We start from the raw sequence: 21,415 nt of genomic DNA on the forward strand, positions 1-21,415 counted from the left end.
ACATTTTAAGATACGGTTTCCAAATGACTGATTATTTTAGGATAAACTTAAAAAAAAAAATTCAAAATACTACAATATCAAAAATGTCACATACAATAATATAGAAAATATCAAAACATTATAAATGTTTTCACAATATTACATTATTTTAAAAGTTGATCGAAAAATAGGAAATCCTTGGAAAAGCTTATCCAAAAATAAAATAAAAATTGAGGCATATGTCATGTGATTGGGCAGTTAAATGTATTTGCCTTCATTTTGGCCTCCACATAGAAAAATTTGCATCTAAACTTTATCCAAAACTAGGTGCCCTGTACAGAAACAAATCCTGCCTAAGTCCCACAGTAGAGAAACAGATTGTACAGCAAATGCTGATGCCAATCATTGATTATGGGGATGTAGTATATGCACCTTCACCGCAAACCCACCTTAATAAACTCAATACATTGTATAACCCGTTCTGCCGCTTTGTGCTACAATGTAATTACAGGACCCACCATTGTGACATGCTAAAAGAACCAAACTGGTTGTCACTGGAATCCAGACTTCATCTTTCCAGCCTTGTGTATAAGAGCTTTTCTCGGAAGTTCCATCCCTACCTGAGCAGAATTCTCTCCCTGGCTGTTCCACCTCCTATAACCGCTGATCCAGTACCAGCACTGTATTTAGTCTACCCCAATACAAAAAGAAGCGGCCCGATCCTTCTTTTCCTACAGAGTGCTGCAATTATGGAACGACCTCCCGCACACTTTCAAACCTTCCCCAGGCCAAAAATTCTTTAAGAGATCCCTCTCTACATACCTCAAAACAGAATGCACGTGTCATGGTTGATTATATATTTCCTACCTGTTCTATGTTAAATTCTGTATATATTGTGTATTAATATTGTTTTTGTATTTTATTGTACCCTATTGTATCAATGCAATGTATTGAGGACCCAGGACATACATGAAAACAAGAGAAATCTCAATGTATCTTTCCTGGTAAAATATTTTATAAATAAATAACTATTTTTTCATGTGATGTTTTTATTCATTTGTTTTATTTTCTAGGAGACAGACACAATTATGTATTATTTATCTTAGTTGCTCTTATCAGTGAGCTTTCATTTTGTAAACTGACTTTTTTTTTCCCCAAGGAAAGCGTTAAAGTGATCCAGCCAATATTCCTGGGAAATGTTGTGAGTTACTTTGAGAGCAATGATCCTAGTGAAGCCGACCTGGCTGATGCCTATATCAATGCTGCTGCTTTGTCTGTTTGCACCCTTCTTTTTGCTGTCTTACATCATCTCTACTTCTATCATGTTCTCCGAGCTGGTATGAAGCTTCGAGTAGCAATGTGTCATATGATTTATAAGAAGGTAAGTAAGACTATACTGTGGAAAAACTATGACTCATGTTTTGCATTATCAACCATTTGTAGTTCCACTTTTTAGTTTCTCTTAAAGCACAGCCGCCACTTTTTTTTTTTTTTTTAAATCCAATGTGATCATCTTTTTTCATTGTCCATTTAAAGGTTCATGGGGGTTATTGTTTCACCATGGCTAGATTACTACCCTTAGGGATTTCTTGCCTTGAAGATTTTAAGGCATTTTTTTATTGCCCACTGTTGTATACATGCAATATCATGCATCCTCAACCCACATATATTGTAATATGGCTTCCATTAAGTATATAAAATAAAAGCAAAGGTTTGTCAAGGCATGACTTTCCCGACTGTGTTACCCAAGAATCAATGACAATGTACGTTGTTAGGTTGTGCCGGTTTGACAACATAAAGTGATGAAATGAAAGCATTTTGATATCTGCTTTTTTGAGTAGTGCCTATTCAATAAAATACATAATTGAAAAAATACTTGAGTTTACAATTGCATTTAAAGTGATTTGTCAATAACACATATTTTTAGACAGTCACTTTCAGATCAGGTGCATCAGAACATATTACAGTCACTTTTTTAAGTGCAGATGAACTTATAATACCTTAACTGATTACTTAATCTGTGTTTCATAGAAGCTTATTAGTAATTCTTTTGATAAACTTTTTGTAATTGTTTCATTTATTACATAGCTTTCTTCTATATTTTAGGCACTTCGTCTTAGTAATACTGCTTTGGGACAAACAACCACAGGACAAATCGTAAATCTCCTATCAAATGACGTTAATAAGTTTGACCAGGTTATATTTAATTTTTTTACTTATATATTTTATATAATAAATAATGTATTCGTATAGCACACAGCCGATACCATTAGGGTTACTCTTGACTGGTGTAATTGTTATCTCCAATTAAGCTGCTATTTAAAATACCCCACTACAGCAAATAATGCTTTATAGTGTATTGTAGTTGTGGACGTCCTTTAACTTCCGAGTTATTTTTGTATATAATTGTTTGGCTGCCTTATATATTAGGTCTGTAGACATCAGAACAACTGAGGTTCATCTCACATTCTGGAAGAAACAAAACTCATAGTACTCTGACAGTGCCTCCTCCTATGTCTCTTTTAAACACTCGTATTTATTTATTTTATTTATTGATTTAAGAAACTTTTTCACAAAATTAAAGTGTAGTGGAATGGACCTTGCTACAGTACCCTTATACCTGCTCTGGGCTGTCTGTGCCAATTTCCCCCCTCCCCGTTATCCCCTATATCTGGGGCTTGCAGTCAATGTGTGAGGCATATTCCTCTCTTATTGAAAATCCATGTTTTCCCCCTGTTTCGCCTGGCCGTTCGTTCAATTCTGTTCCTTTAAGTTGTTCCCACAGTTCTGGTCGACAACCGAACAAACTACCGAACAGCAGGCCACCCAGATGTGGAGTGTGCTTATTAACACCATTCACACCTCCACAAACCGCAACTACGTGAACATTCCAAGCGGTCGGCTGGATGAACACATGGTGGTGGCCATTTTGGAACACGAACAGAGACAGCGGTGTTCGGTCGTCGAATGCATGGACCTAAATCGGCCACTCAACGACGCGAACACCACTGGGACTTCCACCTTCTGTTACCTTTGGGGAAAATCATACAAACAGAGAGGCATTCAGGGGGAGCAACCTCCCGAACCAGTTATTCATGCGGACGCACGAACAGTCATTGTATGTATTTCGTAGTCCCAAAAGAGACCAACCGCACGGCCTATTTTCATGGAACTGTTTTGGGCAGGCGCCTCGTGTGCAGTCGGTCTAAACTATACCCCGGTGGCGTTTTGGCAATGTTCGTGAGATCTGAACGCTTTTCAGGTATATCTTGGGTGCTCAGACCCAAGCTATCCGGGGATATAGTACTTGAGGGGGTACTTTATGGGGAAATGCATACTTTGGCATGTTAAATGATTTAACACGTCCTGGACTTGAGAGGTAATGTAATTATATTGTGTACTTTGATTCAGCCTACTCTTGGGTCAAGTGGGGAATGCCCCTGCAATATGTATTTGGAAACCCCTTGCATGGGGATTCTCATAAAATGCCAGCTGTGGCTTCATTAAAATCAGTTATACCCCCAGAGCTGAGTGTCGTCCAGTTGCTGGGGAGGTGTTGGGAGATTCTTGGATTACTTTGCAGGATTTGGCTGTTCCCTTGGAGTAAGTTACTTGTTCCTGAGTACATCTTGGAGTAACCAGCAGATGAGAGTCCCTGCTAGGACTAGCTCTCCTCTACAACAAGGTACACATTGTTATAACTTTTAGCCCCAGCCCCTTTGTGTGTCTTCCCCCAATTTTTTTGCGTGCCACACACAGAGAGATTCAGAGACTGTCATACAAACACAGCCGTACAAAGACATTCATACACAGGCTTATAGTCATAGAGTTACAGGCATGCAGAGCAAGGGTGGATCCAGAGCCTAATCTCGGGATTGGCACTAATAGTGGATTGTAGTGGCTGTAATTGAAAAGTTAAGGGATGTAGTAGGGGGCTAGGGGCTGTAGTGGGGGAAAATGGGGCTGTAGTGTAGGGTATGGGCTGTAATTGGGGGGATAGGGGCTGAAGTAGGTTGATGGCTACAATTTGGGAAATGGGCTGTGGTGTGGGTGATATGGGTTGCAGTTGGGTGAGAGGGGCTGTAGTGAGGCTATGGGCATGGGTCTGTGGGAGGGGGGCAGTGGCTGGGAGACAGGGAGACAGGTAATTTGATAAATCCGTGTCCCCAGCCAGAGGCAGAAGATTCTGATTTTTGCGCCCCCCCCCCCCCCCATGCTCTGGCTTCCTAAGGTGGCTGTCTGAGCCACCTTATGGACGCGCCGGACCTGCATGTACGAAACAAAACAAAAGGGAAATGGGGGGGAGGTGGTTATGCCACGATGCATAACTCAATCCATACACTCTAGTCCAAACTCATTGCCTATGTACTCTGTAATCTGTCCTGGGATCCAATATCTTATGAAAAAAGTTTAGGATGTTAATTTACCATTTAATATGTTTTCTTCCACTTTCCTTATAGTCTCCCGAATGGAGGGGACCTCAACTCTAAGCCACACAGCCACCAGTGCTGCTCTAGCTGCCAAAGTTATTATATTGAGTTTTTGTGCATGACTTAAGACCCTCATTGGGGGTAATGCAGGAACGACCAAGGATTAAAATAAAAAGGTCTCTGTAATAAAGCTAGCTCCTTTCAAATGTTTGCTCTTTTTGGCACTGCTTCTTCATATGGAGATAAATGCCCCTATGACCACATAGGCACCAGCACAAAAGGATGCAGGGCTTTAATCCACAGGGAGTGAGTAAAATTCCTGATCTGAATGTATCTAAAGAAATCTTTTGTGGTCAATGGATAATCCCGTTTTAGCTCATCAAAACTGATGAATGACCCATCTGTACATCAATGAGCATGTATTTGTATCCCTGCCACTTCTATTTTTCTAAAATATTTTGGCCTCCAACCTGTTGTAAATTGTTGATTCCGTAAGACTGGAGTCAGGGAAGAATGACTGCATGTCAAGTCATACCGAGATCTCTCCCTTTCCCAAATATACAGTGAATTAAGATTTGCTGGACAGTTTGTATGGATGTAGCTGCCTGGGATTTGTCAAGCCACATGTAAAAAGAGCCAACAATCCGGCTATCAAATCCACCCGTCTTTCCAGAGGTGGAGCATCAAAGAAAGGGAACAACCCTGTCTGGTCTCGTTGGAGATCCAAAATTATATTTGTTGGGTACTCAGAATTTAAAGCAGGGCATGCAAACTGGAGTGTAATGCCCTTATAATCATGATGAAGTTAGCAGGAAATCCAAAATGGTCCAATAGGCCGAATAATTATGGCCCTATCAAATGCCTCATCTGCATCCAGCGAAAGGAGCATAGAAGGCATATTACAAGTTTTGGCCTTCCATACTGGATCAATCACCCATCATGCATTTTAATATAACTGTCTATTTGGAATAAATCTCACCTTGTCAGGGTGGATCAAGGTAGGAAGGATTTATGTTAGTCGTTCAGCCAATACCTTTGATAGTATCTTTGTATCTACATTAATCAAGGATATAGACATTTAGTTTCCCACTGTCATTGGATCTTGGTCTCCTTTTGGGAGAAGGACGATGTTAGTGAGGGTCATGTCTGAAGGAAGGGAGCCGGTCTGTTGGGCAATGTTAAAAACCTTTTAGCATATGAGTTACCAGCATCTCACTAAAGGTTTTATAGTAGCTTCTGCTATAACCCTTCCAGATCAGGCTACCTTTTAAGGGCTAAGCTTGCTTAGAAGAACTCATCTTTTGTGATCTCAACCTCCAAAAACTCCATAAGCTTTCCCGGAAATGGAGGGAGTTTGAACTAATTAAAAATTAATTTCTTACCCAGATTTGTTCTTGGTATGGTTGTATGGGTGTGAGTAGAAATTCCTGAAAGATTGGTATATATCCTCCAGAGAGGGTACTAGAGAACCTCGGGTAGATAGAACCACAGTAATCGGCTTAAATCGTTGTCTAGGGTGGAGGCAGTGAGCCAAGGGAGTATCTATTCTATTTGCTTTTTCATAAAAAAAAGTCTAGACTATTTCATCTGCTATGCCACCTCATCTAAAAGAAGACGTGTGATCTGTGCGTTAATCTCTCTCAGTTCCATCAATGTCTTGGCAGACGTGGCTGCCTTATGTTGAGCTTCTATTTTTATTAGGGTTTTCTGGAAGGAGAACATTGTCTCGTTCTTTTTCTTTTTGTTATGGGATGCTATTTTACTTAATAACCCTCTTATTACTGCAGTATCGGCAGTAATACTTATTAGTGCTACTGTTGCTTTATCTATGTCAGCAGCATTAAAGAAATGGGTTAGTGCTTGAAATATCTGTCTAGACTTCTGTATCGTGTAACAAGGAAATGTTACGGCACCACGACCGTCTTGGATCCTGATCAAGGCTGTGCAAATATATTGCTATGTCAGCGTGATCAAACCATGTTGTACTATTAATGTCGATTCTGTTGTGATCAATTTACAGTTAGCTAAGAAAGTCTATTCTGGAATATGTACCACGTGGGGCCAAATAGAACGAAAAACCTATCTCACAATATTCTGTGCCATCTCATTGTCTATCAGATCGCATGAGTCTATGAATTTGCGGATAATTTAACTTGTCCATCGCGACCTTGAGATTGTAGCATACCTGGTCTGGAGCTTCTGACTGCTGCTGGACATCAGACTGCATTGCAATTACCACAAATTAATATAAAATCCTTCGGTAAGGGCTGAACTAGGTCTTCTATCTCTTCCCATAAACCTGCATCAGGAAAGTTAGGACCATATAGATTGAATAAATGCATATTTTGGGATCCTGAAGATCTAGACACCAAGATGTAGCATCCCTACCCATCTGCAGAATTGCAACCTCATTATGTTTGCAAAGGCAATTGGAGGCATACTCCCTATCACAATTCTTATCTGTATAAGACAAGGATCGAGGTTGAGATAAATGCATTTCCTGGAACTTAATCTTTTGTGTGGAATTAAGACAAATAAATAATCTTGATGGTTATGAGAGTGGATCAAAAACTGTTCAATACAGAGGTGTAAGTGGTTTCATGAATTAATTGCTCCGGCTTGTTGTTACACGTCCCCTTAAGTAATGCGTTGTGTCTGGGAGAATAAGAAGGGGAAAGAAAGGGGAGGTGAAGAAATACATGTAGAACAAAAGAAAGTATATTAAAAAAACTAGTTCCTGGACTCATGTTTGCCTGGAAAATTGGGGTTGACCATAGTCTAACTCGGCCATGGAAAAGGAGGGTTGTGCTCCATGGAGATAACAACCATATAATGTAACACAGAGAAAACAAAGTACTATTGTTTATCAGATAATACAAGTCTGGATAATTAAGCAGGTGAAAGAAAGGAAAAAAGTGGTTTTTTTCCCCCACCCTTTCTCCTTTAGAGGGTTTGTATTTACCTGTATAATAGCATAGCGATATTAAATTTAGAGAAATATAACTTCAGCAATGCCATAGAACCCCATTTAAAGGAGCGTTTCCTCACTTCCTCACACCCCTCAACCCGTGTGTTGATTAGAACTCTTTATAGGGGAATTTAGAGTAAGCAGATTGAGGCAGACTTGATGGCAAATGCTGATCAAACTTTACATATGAGAGAGAGGACAATAAAAGGTTCATATTTACAGGTTTGGGTGCACTGCTAGATGAAGTTTAGAGTAAAATGGTTAAACCATTGCTGTAGAACCTCCCTGAAGGGTGCTTTTCCACTCTCTTGCAAATGTTTTAACTAGATAAGTCTATTTGAACCCCAAAACTGTGAGTCCAGAGCAGACAGATTAAGACAAGCTTGATAACGTAAGTGGTTCCATCTGTGCAAACGTTATTTACTTTGCTTAGGGAGTGTATTTATAAGCATAGAATAATAATAATATTAATAATAAAAAAAAAGTGAATAGAAGAGCACCCTGGACTTATTCATGAAATTGACCCAAAGCAGATGACTTGCTCATTCAGGTCATCGCCTCTCCCCCGTCACAGCCGTTCCATTGCTTTACTCTCCCAGTGTTTCCAAAATAAAGGAGCAGGGTGGGTGAGTGCCCAAACATCAGGGTAAAATATCAAACTCTTGTAAGCACAAAATAATATGGAATAATGTAAGAATAACAGAAGAATATCTTATAGAATCCCATTGCTTGGCTACTGATTGAATGACTGCACCACTGCAGGCCTCTTCCCCCTCATCCATTACAGATCTACCCCATGTCAACTTCCTCCAGGTAGCACCAAAATTGGGGAGCAAGGTGGACAAGGTTCACTCTCCAGTCAAGCTGATGTGAGCCTGAGCAATATAGATTGTGGAAAACAGTGATCAATAGTCAAATACTATATTGGGTCTGTGTATCCTGAGGGAGGCTGTCCCATAGCCAAATACAAGGCATGGAAACTCAGGTTTACTAGTGGCTATGGAAACCAGACCCATAAGGAAGTTAAATGCAAGGTAATATCCATAGACTGCTGAAAACCAATGTTTGGGCATACCTTTATCATTCCCTGTGTTTCAAACTATTTCTCGGGCCCTCGACTCCCCCGCATTATACCAGTCCGTGGCAGTGGGGTAAAGAGCGTCTTTTGATAGAAAAGGGATAAGATGTAGACTGCGGCTTGCATCTCCAGGAATTGGAAGAATTTCTTTACGTCTATTGTAGGAAGTAGGATGACCCCAATTTAAAAAAAACTATTAATTTAAAGGGGTTGACCCTACACAAACAGGATGTTTTTAGAACACAGTAGGTCCATAATGGGCCACTATAGTCTCTTCTTCTGTAGGCTCAATGGTGAAAGACTTTCATAGGCTTCCCTTGATAGGAAGTTTCTGAGCATCTGCTTTTTTTAATAACTGCTTCCTTTGTACTGTGGTAGTGGAAGCAGACTACAGTGTCTCTTTGTTGTCCCCCCTCACTATGAAATTCTTGTAAGGCACAATGGGCTCTGTCAATCTCCCTTTGTTCTGCTGGGAACTCCTTAACCCCTTAAGGACCAAACTTCTGGAATAAAAGGGAATCATGACATGTCAAACATAACATGTGTCCTTAAGGGGTTAAAGAGAGGCTGGAAAATCTCGACTACCTTTTGTAGACCTTTGTAGACCTGCAGCACTTTGTGTGACTGGTGAGGTCTTCCATTGAGGCCTTCACTACTGCAAGCCAGAAATGTAAATTGTTGGTGAGAACTAGTACCAAGTTGTGTGCTCTGGTCACTGACTTGTCTCCACAGTAGCTGTGTGGGTGCCTAAGATCTGGATCTCGGTCGTGACCATGCGGGACCTGTTTTTCAATTTCTCGAGCTAAATATCCATAGTCAGAATTCATTTGTGAATTGTGTTTTCGAACAGGATGTGGATGAGTCAAAGGACCATCATCATAATCACCAGGTGCTCTACTCATGCTTCGTGAAGCAGCATCTTGGATGTCTGCCACTACAGCCTCTTTTGGCATAGATTTATTTTGTGAGGACTTAATTTGATTCCTAGAGAGTATGAAAGTTGGGTATTTTCTTCTTCTTTTTTTTTTTTTTTTTTTTTCTTTATCTGAACTTCAGCTGGCAAGTGCTTTTTCCAGGCTGTTACACTGAAGGTCTCCTAGACATTGACGGATAAGCTAAACCCTCTTTGTTTTTTAGTTTTTCTTCTATGTGTAGAAACCTGGGTTCGTTCTTTTTGTGCGTGACTTAAATCCATAGATGCATTTGCTAAGTGTGCATCAAATGCAGGAACTCTTCTTGCATAGATGATTTTATAATTTGAAATTGACATTTGTTCTTCTGGGTTAATTATGAGACACCTGTCGGGAAGATCCATTGTCCTGAAGAGATACAATGAAATCTCTAGTACTTTATGCTCCCAAATATTTCTACAAAACATGAATGAATTAAAAACAAAAATAATTTCTGAGTCTTTTGTCTACATGATATTATGAAGTTTTAATGTATGTAAAAAATTATTTAAAAGTTTACTCCAACCATTATGACCACTTCAGTGATTTGAAGTGGTCATGGAGGTAGTACTTGGTATGTGTTGTGTTTCAGCGTGAAACACTGCACATTCTGAGATATTTGTAATTGTGTGCTGGGCACCAGTTGCACCCCCAGCACACATGACATTGGCAGCCCAGAACTCTGTTCTGGTCTGCCAATGTCAGTTCTATGCATAAAATACGTCTGTCAGCGTGCATTGCACACTGATAACAGATGTGATAATCTTTCCCTTGCAGGCAAAGCACCTTGTATTTCCCTCCCTCCTCCTCCCATTTTCCATTGGTTTTAAAAACAAACAAAAAAGAATATCCCCTCTCCGTTCCTTCTTCCCACTCCTATCATTTCAAATAATAAGGGGAGATGCTTTGAGAGGGCATTGATGGCCTGTGTTCATCGTTGATTGGGTTTTCAAAAAATTTAGGGTGAATAGGCAACTTTAGTAAAGCTTCTATGGAAATGTTAGAATTGGAAAGACTATGAAGACCCTGAAACAAATCATGTGTTTGTTCAATGAAAACTGAATTGGGGCTGAGTAGCTTATGTTCAAAACTGAGAGAGGAACTATAAAGCTGTTTATCTCTGTTTCTAACAGGTTACAATTTTTTTGCACTTTTTATGGGCTGGACCGCTGCAAGCCGTAGCTGTCACTGTACTCCTCTGGATTGAAATTGGCCCTTCATGCCTTGCTGGAATGGCTGTGTTGATCATTCTGATGCCTTTGCAAACATGTCTTGGAAAATTCTTTACTTCTTTTAGGTAAATCAAATGTTATGTATCCACTGATATTTTACTTTAATTAGCATATATTTTAAAAGAAAAGTTGTAATGTTTTGAGTGCATAGACTTTTTTTTTTTTAATTTTTATACTGAACTGGAAAAATTTACAGTCGCCTATGTTTTGAATTCAGCTATATTGACATAAAATGTTAAATTTGTGACGAATCACAATACATAGGGTTATTCATTTATGTGTGAATTGTCAGGAATTAAAAATATATTTAATGTTTTAGGTAAAAATTGCTGAAATGAAAACATAATTGACTCTCTGAGAACTCGTCACGTTAGGTTGTTTTAGTTTAAACTTTGAAATTCAGACAGGTCACACTTTAGTGAATCAGAGATTTGAAGCTGTGCAGAAATCTGAACACACATAAGGGTTTCTTCGCTAAGCATTGAGTGGAAGTGGATTGGAATCTCAAAATTTAGGCCAAAATTGCTGATTTTAAAAAAAATTCTCAAACTCCGCTATAGTGACAACTTGGATAGTTTATTCCAAATTTTACTTTTAAGACAAAAATAAATGATACGAACAATTAAGAACTTGGAGAATTTTTCCAACTTGACTATTTTGTGCTAAAATGTAAAATTCACTCTGAATTCATGAAAGTTTGCACCTATATGCATGTACATACAACAAGCCCTGCGGAATCTGTCAGCGCTATATAAATGGCAATAATAAGACCAGGTTCCACCTTGTACCAATACGATCAAAGAAAGACATGGGCAATCATTAGCAGCAATTTATCTCAAACTGTACATAGCATATATTATTTGCTCTCTGTCAAATAATATATGCTGATAATCCACAACATTTAATCCACCTTCCTAATATCCTACAGGTCCACCTTTTGCAGTCAACACAGATCTGATGTGTTGAGGCATGAACTTCACAAGACATGTGAACCTGTCCTGTGGTATCTGGCACCAAAACATTAGTAGCAGATCGTTCAAGTCCTGCAAGTTGGGGCATCCATGGATCAAATTTGTTATTCCAGCACATCCTACAGATGTTCAATTGGATTGAGATCTGTGGAATTTAGAGGCCAAGGCAACACTATGAAATCTTTGTCATGTTCCTCAAACCAGCAGGGTGCATTCTCTTGCCACTGCAAACACCACTGCTGTTAAGAAGTGTACATGGTCTGGGACAATCTCTAGGTAGTTGATACTTGTCAAAGTAGCATCCACATGAATGCCAGAACTCAAGGTTTCCCAGCAGAATATTGCCCAGAGCTTAACACTACCTCCGCCAGCCTATCTTCTTCCAATAGGGCATTCTGCTGCCATCTTTTCCCCAGGTAAACGTTGCACTCGCACCTGGCCATCCACCTGATCTAAACGAAAACATGATTTATTAGACTAGGCACCCTTCCATTGCTCATTTTCCCATTGAAGGCTCTTTAAGTGGTGGACAGGGGTCATCAAGTGCACTCTGGCAGATCTGCGAATACACAATCCCATATGCAGCAAACCCCATTGACACCTTTTTGTCATAGCCAGAATTATGTTTTTCCTCTTGTGGTGCTTCCTGTTTACCTGGTGTTCAATATCTCCACACTGTGTATGGAGGTGCTAAACATCCCCATAGAGATGCATTGATTAAATATGATTCAAGATGCATACTAGCCTCCAAATGCATTGGATTTGCCAGAGAGGGGGAGTGAGGTGGGTCCAGCCGTGCTGAGACCGGCGCAGTGTGAGAAAAACTGTGAGTAAAGTCAGATTCCCTTGAGGAAGGTATTCCTGGGGGTGTAGAGACCTGTGTCTCTCCTTGAGAGGCTGGTGAGGATTACTGTATTGCATTGATTTAGTTTCCAGCCTAATTGACTGTCTTTTTGTAATATTCTTGTTTATAGTGTTTATTTCATGTTGTGAAATAAGGTATTAACTATTTTTATGATAGTTGTGGTGTGCAGCTTGTTTTTTTGATTTGTAAAATCATATTGCTGACACTATAATGTTCCTTTAAACACTGTAAATATCTTATATGTGAAAAGTAACTAGCTAGAGTGCTTATTTGCAGCAGTAATTATATCATTAAAAAAATGATTAAGCTAGTATTTTCAATTGCAGAGAAGTCAGATGGGACACTAAAGTAGCTGATAATGTGAGCGTGTATGCGGTTTTCTTCTAGCAGTGAGCAATACAGAATTAACAGAAATTTGAGAGCACTAGAGCAGGTTTACCAAATAGTTCTTTCCAGATCTGGGGTATTTTCTTATTTATTTTGCTCTATCTTCAGTTGCACACCATTTCTAGTAGTTTATACAGGTGATCATCACTTACTGACAGAGTTCTGCTCCTACGACTCTGTCATAAAATGATTTGGTCGGTAAGTGAGGATGCCGAGTCTCATATGAATATAGACCAGCTCACTAATGCAAGGAATTACTCGAATCCACGCGCTAGAGAGCTGGTCGCAAGTCTGAGCCGTCGTTATACAGGTAAGTCGTAAAATGAGGAATTTCAGATTCAATTTTATGACATTTTGTCATTTGCAACTTTTTCCTGTAGTAACAGGGCTGCAGACTGCTACATTTTTTTCAATGAAATAATTACTGCTGCATTGGGTCTTCATCAAACAAACACTGTAGCTCGTTACTTTTTATATATAATGTATATATAATTTACTAGATATTTAGAGAGTGGTGAAAGTCAATATCTGTATTGCTTTACATTCCTCTGCTACTTAGGATCTGATCACACTCATGAATATCTTCCCCTGGTTGATTTGTTTTTCCACTTATTACGTGTGTTTTTTGTGCCACCTATATATGATTTCTTTTTTTCTTTTTGTTTAATATAAATCTGAATAAAGATCATCTATACATATATAATAATATTGACCAAGGCAATTCCATTTTTTGGTGTTCATTTAGCGGTGCAATTTTAGTATACAATTAAATTCTAGATTTATGAGGGTTAAACCCTTAGGTGGTTTTGACTGGATGGATGTTTGTCTCCTTTTAGAGGGACTAATCTTGTTTCTGTATTCTGATCGGAGCTGGACAAAAACTGTTAATTACATCAGCCCGTAATAGATAATATTTAGGATGTAAAGGGAATGTGAGGCTTTAACATGATTTTATAGTACACAATACCATTGACCAAAACCACAATTATGACCAGATGGAGAAGACCTTAAAAGAAAATCTAAAAGTACATTCATTCAACTTTGAGTCATATATTCTCAAGGTGGTATGGTGATATAAGCCGTTAATCTGTTATTTTTTTTTTATTATTCTGCAGGGGTAAAACTGCATCTTTCACAGACACCAGGATTCGGACAATGAATGAAGTAATATCTGGAATGAGGATTATTAAGATGTATGCTTGGGAGCAGCCATTTACAGATCTGGTCAATGACATAAGGAAGTATGTTTTTAATCTCTGACATTTCTCCATGTCTGCAATATAAATCCATGAATATTACCTAAAGTAGAAAAAAATATTTTTATTAAACGTAGAATCTTTTATTGTTTTTGGATAACACGTGAAAATATTGTTTTCTCCTTAGCTGCAGGATAGTAAGAACGCTTTGGTATTATTTTGCTGTGCCAAACTCATCTCTAATCTCAAACTCATCACCTGCAGCACTGTAATAACACAATATTTAAATGTTCCTGTGTGGTTTGGTTTGATGGCACTAGTTATGCTTTTTTGCTTTCTTCTTTTTAGGAAGGAGATTTCCAAGGTTCTTCAAAGCTCATACCTCCGCGGAATCAACTTGGCATCTTTCTTTGTTGCAAGCAAAATCATCGTGTTTGTGACTTTCACCACGTATGTGCTGCTTGGCAATGTTATCTCTGCAAGTCGAGTGTTTGTTGCAGTATCGCTTTATAGTTCAGTGCGACTCACTGTGACTCTCTTCTTCCCCTCAGCTATTGAGAGGGTTTCTGAGGCTAAAGTCAGCATTAGGAGAATTAAGGTACAGTAAAGAGCTGATTATTTCTTATTTCCTGCAAAAAATGGAACTGACAAACTTTTGTACATTCTTGTATCAATCCTCCTTAAATCAAAGTATCTATAGAACAGTTTTTTTTTAAATGTATTATTATGATTATCTCCCATTCTAATTAAAGCCAGTTCACACCGTTCCTCCAGTTGTTTTGAACACCATCTGTGTTGTCTTTCTATATCATATACCCAGGAATTTGTATTTTTCCACAAACTTATCTTAAAAGATCTTCTTAAGGCCTCCCTAGCACGATAGCTACAGTGTTCCTTTAAAAGTTTCACACTATATCAAAGATTCACAAAATGGTATAAATGGCTGTGCTGCTAGTAAAATCCATTATGGTTGGAAGTCAGTTAGAAGATCTGTATGGGCAAGCTATAGATGGTTCTGGGGAAATAACAGGCACTATCCTGTAAATTATGGCTGTAAACGGCGACCTAAAACTGTGTAAATAAATAATATATGCTGGGGACTATAAGATCCATAATGCATTTACAGAAACTAAAAAAGTTAAAATACGTTACTCCTTCATATTGAGAAAGTCAATTGGTTCTCTATTTTAAAATAGAAAAAAACTGGACCCCATTTAAAATTAGTCGGAGCCTGAAGAATGGCCATCTGGCCCTGAAAGGGGGACCTGGAAATGCTTAGTGTTATTATCTAGTATTTAGAACACCCAATAGACAAGTTATCTTACTTGCTTTTCGTGCAGTTGACTAGTCTCCTGACCCAATGTATTGGAAATCCAAAGGGGTCCACCCCTTAGGTGATCCATGTAAGTTTGCACACAAAAAAAGCTTAACAATCTCATTGAGTCACACGAATACAGCTATAATTAATCTAGTGTACATAAAATGTGAATCCATGCTATGTTTGAATAATTCAGGGCAGAGTTTTGGTTGTCCAAACGTTGCTCCACACATTCACTCTTGATGTACAGTTAATTTTGTTGATTAAACAATTTTATTTATTTATGTATTTTTAAAAATTAACCAGCGGTTTATTTATTAAAGTGAGAACGGAAAGTGAATTCAAAGAGAATTTAAGGACAAAGTAGCTGAACTGAAAGCACTAATTCATCTATTTTCACCTTAAATTTTAAATTTACATTGAATTAATTTTGAATTCTAATTTTAGTAAATTAAGTGTTTAATAAAGATTTCTCAACACAAGAACAGCTTAATACTGATTATCAGTTGTCTGGAAAGAGAAGGAAAAAGAAAAATAAGATGCATGGTGAAAGGGAAAAGGTAAATGACACCGGGTGGCCTAGAGGCACCTTCTCACTAGAAGTGGCTTCCCACTGCATGCATCCAGCTAGAAGGCTAAACAAGGAGGAAAACCAAAATTGGACCCTCAGAAGAAAATGCCTCCATCTACAGAGACCATATTTTGAAATATTGCTTAGTAGTTTCATGAATAGCAGATGCAAGCTTTTCCATTCTAATCACATACCATATACTATCTATTTGCGCCTGGGTAGGAGGATAGAACATCTTTTTTTGTAAATAAAGCTTAATGTAGTTGGTTTGGTGTTTACATCAAAATGCCTGCAGGGACAGGATATAAACACAAGGCAGTGTTTACACTGCTCCCCAGGGACACCTCCAGTGACAGTCACTCAGATGGCCACTAGAGGTGCACCCTTGGGCAGTGGTGAACAATGTGCAGCACTGTTGTTCAATGTCTCCACGCTCTGCATGGAGACGTTTAAAGGACCACTATAGTGCCAGGAAGGCATACTCGTTTTTCTGGCACTATAGTGCCCTGAGGGTGCCCCCACCCTCAGGGTCCCACTCCCGTGGCGCTGAGGGGGGAGGAAGGGGTTAATCCTTTTAAACAAAAGCGCCGGGCTCCCTCGGCGCTGGGACTCTCCTCCCTCTTCTTCGGTCATCGGCTGAATGCGCATGCGCGGCAAGAGCCGCGCGCATTCAGCCAGTCTCATAGGAAAGCATTATTAATGCTTTCCTATGGACGCTGGCGTCTTCTCACTGTGAAAATCACAGTGAGAAGCGCGGAAGTGCCTCTAGCGGCTGTCAATGAGACAGCCACTAGAGGCTGGCTTAACCCATAGGTAAACATAGCAGTTTATCTGAAACTGCTATGTTTACTGCAAAAAGGGTGAAACCTAGCTGGACCTGGCACCCAGACCACTTCATTAAGCTGAAGTGGTCTGGGTGCCTATAGTGGTCCTTTAACTTTCCCCAGAGAGATGCATTGATTCAATGCATTTCTATGAGGAGATGCTGATTGGCCTGTAGGGTGTTTGGCTCCACCCCCACTTCCTTGGTTGTGATCATCCAAATTGAATTTGCAGAGCTCATTATGGATTTCCTATGGGAAAGCATTGGATGGACTGTGATCATAAATTATGTCAGCCAAGGAGGTCGATCGGGGACGGGGCTGGCGAACACACATGGTGTTGGAAAAAAGTTTGAATTTTTATGAGTGAGTTTTCTACTTATTTAAGTGGAGCTGGGCCTTAATAAAGGGGGGGGGGGAGGTGGGGGGGACTTAATCGTGTTTTTAACACTATAGGGTCAGAAATACACATTTGTGTATAAACAACTCCACTTTACGTAACAGAACAGTATAAAATATATACACTGATCAGCCACAACATGAAATCTCCTGAACGGTGAAGTATATAATATTTATATCATAACAATGGCACCGGTGAAGGGGTGTCCTATATTAGGCAGGCTCAGAATGGGAGCAGGTGCATCAATAAATAAAATAGGTGACCAAAACTGGATAAATTGAATGACCAACCGGTGAAAGGGGAACAAAAATACATTTAAAGGGACCCTATAGTCACCAGAACAACTACAGTTTATTGAATTTGTTCTGGTGAGTAGAATCATTACCTTCAGGTTTTTTTGCTGTAAACACTGTCTTTTCAGAGAAAATGCAGTGTTTACATTACAGCCTAGTGATAACTTTACTGGCCACTCCTCAGATGGCTGTTAGAGATCCTTCCTGGGTCATGGCTGCCTAAAATGCATCCAAACATTCAGTGTCTCCTCCCTCTGCATGCAGACACTGAACTTTCCTCATAGAGATTCACTGATTCAATTCATCTCTATGAGGAGATGCTGATTGACCAGGGCTGTGTTTGAAACATGCTGGCTCTGCCCCTGGTCTACCTCCTTGTCCGTCTCAACCAATCCTATGGGGAAGCATTGTGATTGGATCACGCTACCACTTCTGATGATGTCAGCAGACTGCTTGTTTTTCTGAGTCTAACAGCATGCAGAGTTACAGCTTCAAACTTGAATACAGTAAGATTTGTACTATATTTATGGAGACATGAGGGGCCCAGGGGGGCTAGATGGTAGTTTTAACACTATAGGTTCAGGAATACATGTTTGTGTTCCTGACCCTATAGTGATCCTTTAACATGCCAGATGCGATCTACATGCAATCTGCAACGCAGAACAATTGATGGATATTGAATGACCTTTGAATAGATATGCTGTACTACTAAAAGAGAAAGATAGTGTGTATATATGACTAATTTCATAACTTCATCTTCCTATATATATGGTTTGCAAAAAATCATTTTATTATATAATATATATATATAGTAATTGTTTGAAATAGGTGTGTATATATAGCTCACACGTCAATACACAAATAAACATATTACACCCATTCAGTGACGTAGCCACACACTTTGGAATATATGCAATATTGCAAAATAAACACATAAATTTAGCAGAGTTGTTATATACACTGAAATTTGAAAACTTCTATCCAGTTACTAGTTATAATCAGAGTTTGTAATTATTTGACATGTTTTGTGTAACCCTGGGCTTCTTAAAGGGACAGTATAGGCACCCACAGCTCAATAATTTGGTCTATATGCGATGCCCTTGTAGTTTTAATCCACCATGAATGGCTTTGTTTATAGTGCAGTGTTTAAAATCCTCTAGTGGCTTTCACTCAGACAGCCACCAGAGGCACTTCTGTCCACACTGCAGTGTAAAACTCTGCTATTTCTATCAGACGGTCTCCTAGGTCTCATCCGCACTAGCCTCCCAATGCTTTCCTATTGGAAAACACTGTATTGGCTGAGGCCATCGTTCTTGACCATTTCAGCCATGGAGGCAAGACTGACTGCAGAGAACGCATTGAGGCGTTGGAGAACAGGTAAAAGATATGTTTGTATGCACTCTGGGGATGGAGGGCTCTCATTTAAATGGCTACATGACTCTAGCATTAGGAATACATATTTATATTTCTGATGTTATGCTTTAAATTGCTTCTTAATTGACAGCCATCAGTAAGTAAATTCATAATACACTCAGTGACTACATAAACTCCTGGAATATTTTGCATATCAAATTAAATAATTTCTTAGAATCAAAAGAAGTCAGACCAGCATGAAATAGGATATAATAATACTAATGCTGTCATTAACTAGCACATTGATTATGCAGTCATTAAGAGTAATTAGTACAATCCTCTCTAGTAAGTGCCCTTGATGATTATGCTTTATCAATGTGCCTGTTAATTACCATGTTACATTTCTCAAACGGCACTAAAACCCTAAGGTCAAATAGAATCAATATGAATGGTAATACAACTGGCAGAAGGAAGGCAGAGCTTTTGATGAGTACAGAGCTCGGGTGCAGGGAGTGATGGAATGAAGTAGACTGAAAAGGACTGGCAGTATATTAACTTGTCCAGTTTCAAGAAAGGTTCTCGGACAGGTTGCTTATTATGAGTTTGTTATGAGGCAGGTGGCACATTGGATGTGAGGGGTAAGGTGTATATGAGGGAGGAAAGGCAGGTTAGTCGTACAGCTGCATATGATAGACAGTATATATTAAAGAATATCTGTAGGAGCTGAGGCAGTGTTTTGCACTCATTCTCATGTTTCTCTTTATTCTTTTACAAGCTCACATCACTGATCACTTAGCATTTTCGAATGTTAATCCTCATCATCTTTTCTGCTGGTATTCGGAGAAGTACGTTTGTTTGATCCTTTAAAAAAAAAAAATCACTTTTTCCATGCAAGGTCATTTTTTTTTTTTTTTTAACTGTGACTTATAGAACTGTTAGTGTGAATACAGCAACCTTTAAAGCAACAAAAGAGGAGAAATGTTCAATTGTGGACAATATGGAACTAAACTGAAAACAAATGATGGAAATAGTTAATCTTTTAGTCTGTCTGAGTTATTTACCAATGTGAGGATTGTCAGGAATCCCACAGCTCTACACCATTTTCTCTTCCCTTAATGCATGTTGTGCAAGTGTTGTGGATGACCTTTGTGTAATTACTCCTAACACCCACCAATAAAAATCAAAGTTCGCAGAACTCCACAGCTCCCTGTCAATCTTTGTTATAAGCTCTGTCCTTTGCACCAAGCAGTCAACATAGGAAAATCACATAGAGAATAGTAAAATCTACAATCTTTCATTCGCAATGTGTGCCCGGCCAGTGCCTGGACTGATGCAATGGACACAAAAAAGGCTAACACAACTTACAGGGGATATTCAATGTTTTATTCAGTAAACTAATTTCCAGATCAGTGATAGTACCCTTTTAAAGGGACTGGTCACACACCACACCATAACCTATGCTCATTGCAGAGGTTATAGTGCAAGGGGTTCCCCTCTTACAGTTCACAGCACATCATATGTTAGAACTAAAGTGCTTTGCTGAATGCACTGCCATCAAAAGACAAATCAGTGCTTCCTCTTGCCATCCCCATTACTGCTTCTATTGTGTGTGTTGGGCAGCTCTGGGGATTGCTATGCGAAGCCCCCATGAGAAAACTACAAACAGGACTGTGATTAAACTGACAGCAAACACTGGCTGCTCTCACATCATTCAAATGTTCCACTGAAAGCATCAGATGTGTGTAACTGTGGTTTGGGCCTGACCTATATATCTAATAACTTCTGCAATATATTAGTTAATAGGATAAAATTTGACTGATTTGTGATTCCTACAAATGATCTGAGTGGTACTTTGCTGCTACTCATGTTTGTGTTAGCCGCATCAGCTGTCAAGTACTGCCTATAACACTTTAGAAGTAATAAATGGTAATCTGGCAACACAAATTAGGTCTGCATTTCAGGAGATATAAATAAAGACACTGCCAGGTATTGGTGTATAGCAGCCATGTTTCAGGAGATACAGGAAAGAAGTACCCACCCCAACAGGAAACACTGCAATAGAGAATAAACAAGAGCGTTAGTTACATGTAAACCAAACATAACATCTCCCTCTTTTAGTATGAATAAATCAACATTGTGAAACACTGTCTGTGATGAAGTGCCCTTCGCCACTTGTGCTTGGAGAGGACTAATGGCAGCCTTTTGCCTTGTGATTATGGCCCCTGGGAGTTATTGCCATTTAAAAGCCTCTATTTATGGCTATTGTACTTTGGAGATTGTGTTTCTGGCCCTTTAAATTGCATTGCTACAATTCTGCACTTTTGAACTGGAACTTCGGATGCAGCCGAAGTAGTCAAAGTGGCGGCCATTCGACAGACGAACACATGGTGGTGGCCATTTTAATTCAGTCGAACGCGTTCAGCGGTGTTTGGTCTTTGAGTTCATGGAACTAAAATCGGATACGCGGCAGCACGAACCCCGCTGTACTTCAACTTCGAATGGAGTCGAACGGTGTTCGACAATAACAACACCACATTAACATTGCTATTTGCACAAATGGCCCCCGTTTGTGAATTTCAACAGTATTTGAACTAAGGTGAATG

At 39.2% G+C, this 21,415-nt stretch overlaps 1 protein-coding gene across 1 annotated transcript in view; it reads left to right on the top strand.

The window, feature by feature from the left end:
• ABCC4 (ATP binding cassette subfamily C member 4 (PEL blood group)) overlaps positions 1–21,415 on the top strand; it is a 263,208-nt gene that overhangs the window by 56,211 nt on the left and 185,582 nt on the right. The window contains exons 4-8 of the mRNA XM_063425748.1: positions 1,139–1,360; positions 2,086–2,175; positions 10,539–10,702; positions 13,976–14,101; positions 14,405–14,654. Of these exons, the coding sequence (XP_063281818.1) occupies positions 1,139–1,360; positions 2,086–2,175; positions 10,539–10,702; positions 13,976–14,101; positions 14,405–14,654 (852 nt within the window). The remainder of the gene's footprint in view (positions 1–1,138; positions 1,361–2,085; positions 2,176–10,538; positions 10,703–13,975; positions 14,102–14,404; positions 14,655–21,415) is intronic.

Source organism: Pelobates fuscus, chromosome 1 (assembly GCF_036172605.1).
Source record: "Pelobates fuscus isolate aPelFus1 chromosome 1, aPelFus1.pri, whole genome shotgun sequence".
Taxonomy (NCBI): domain Eukaryota; kingdom Metazoa; phylum Chordata; class Amphibia; order Anura; family Pelobatidae; genus Pelobates; species Pelobates fuscus.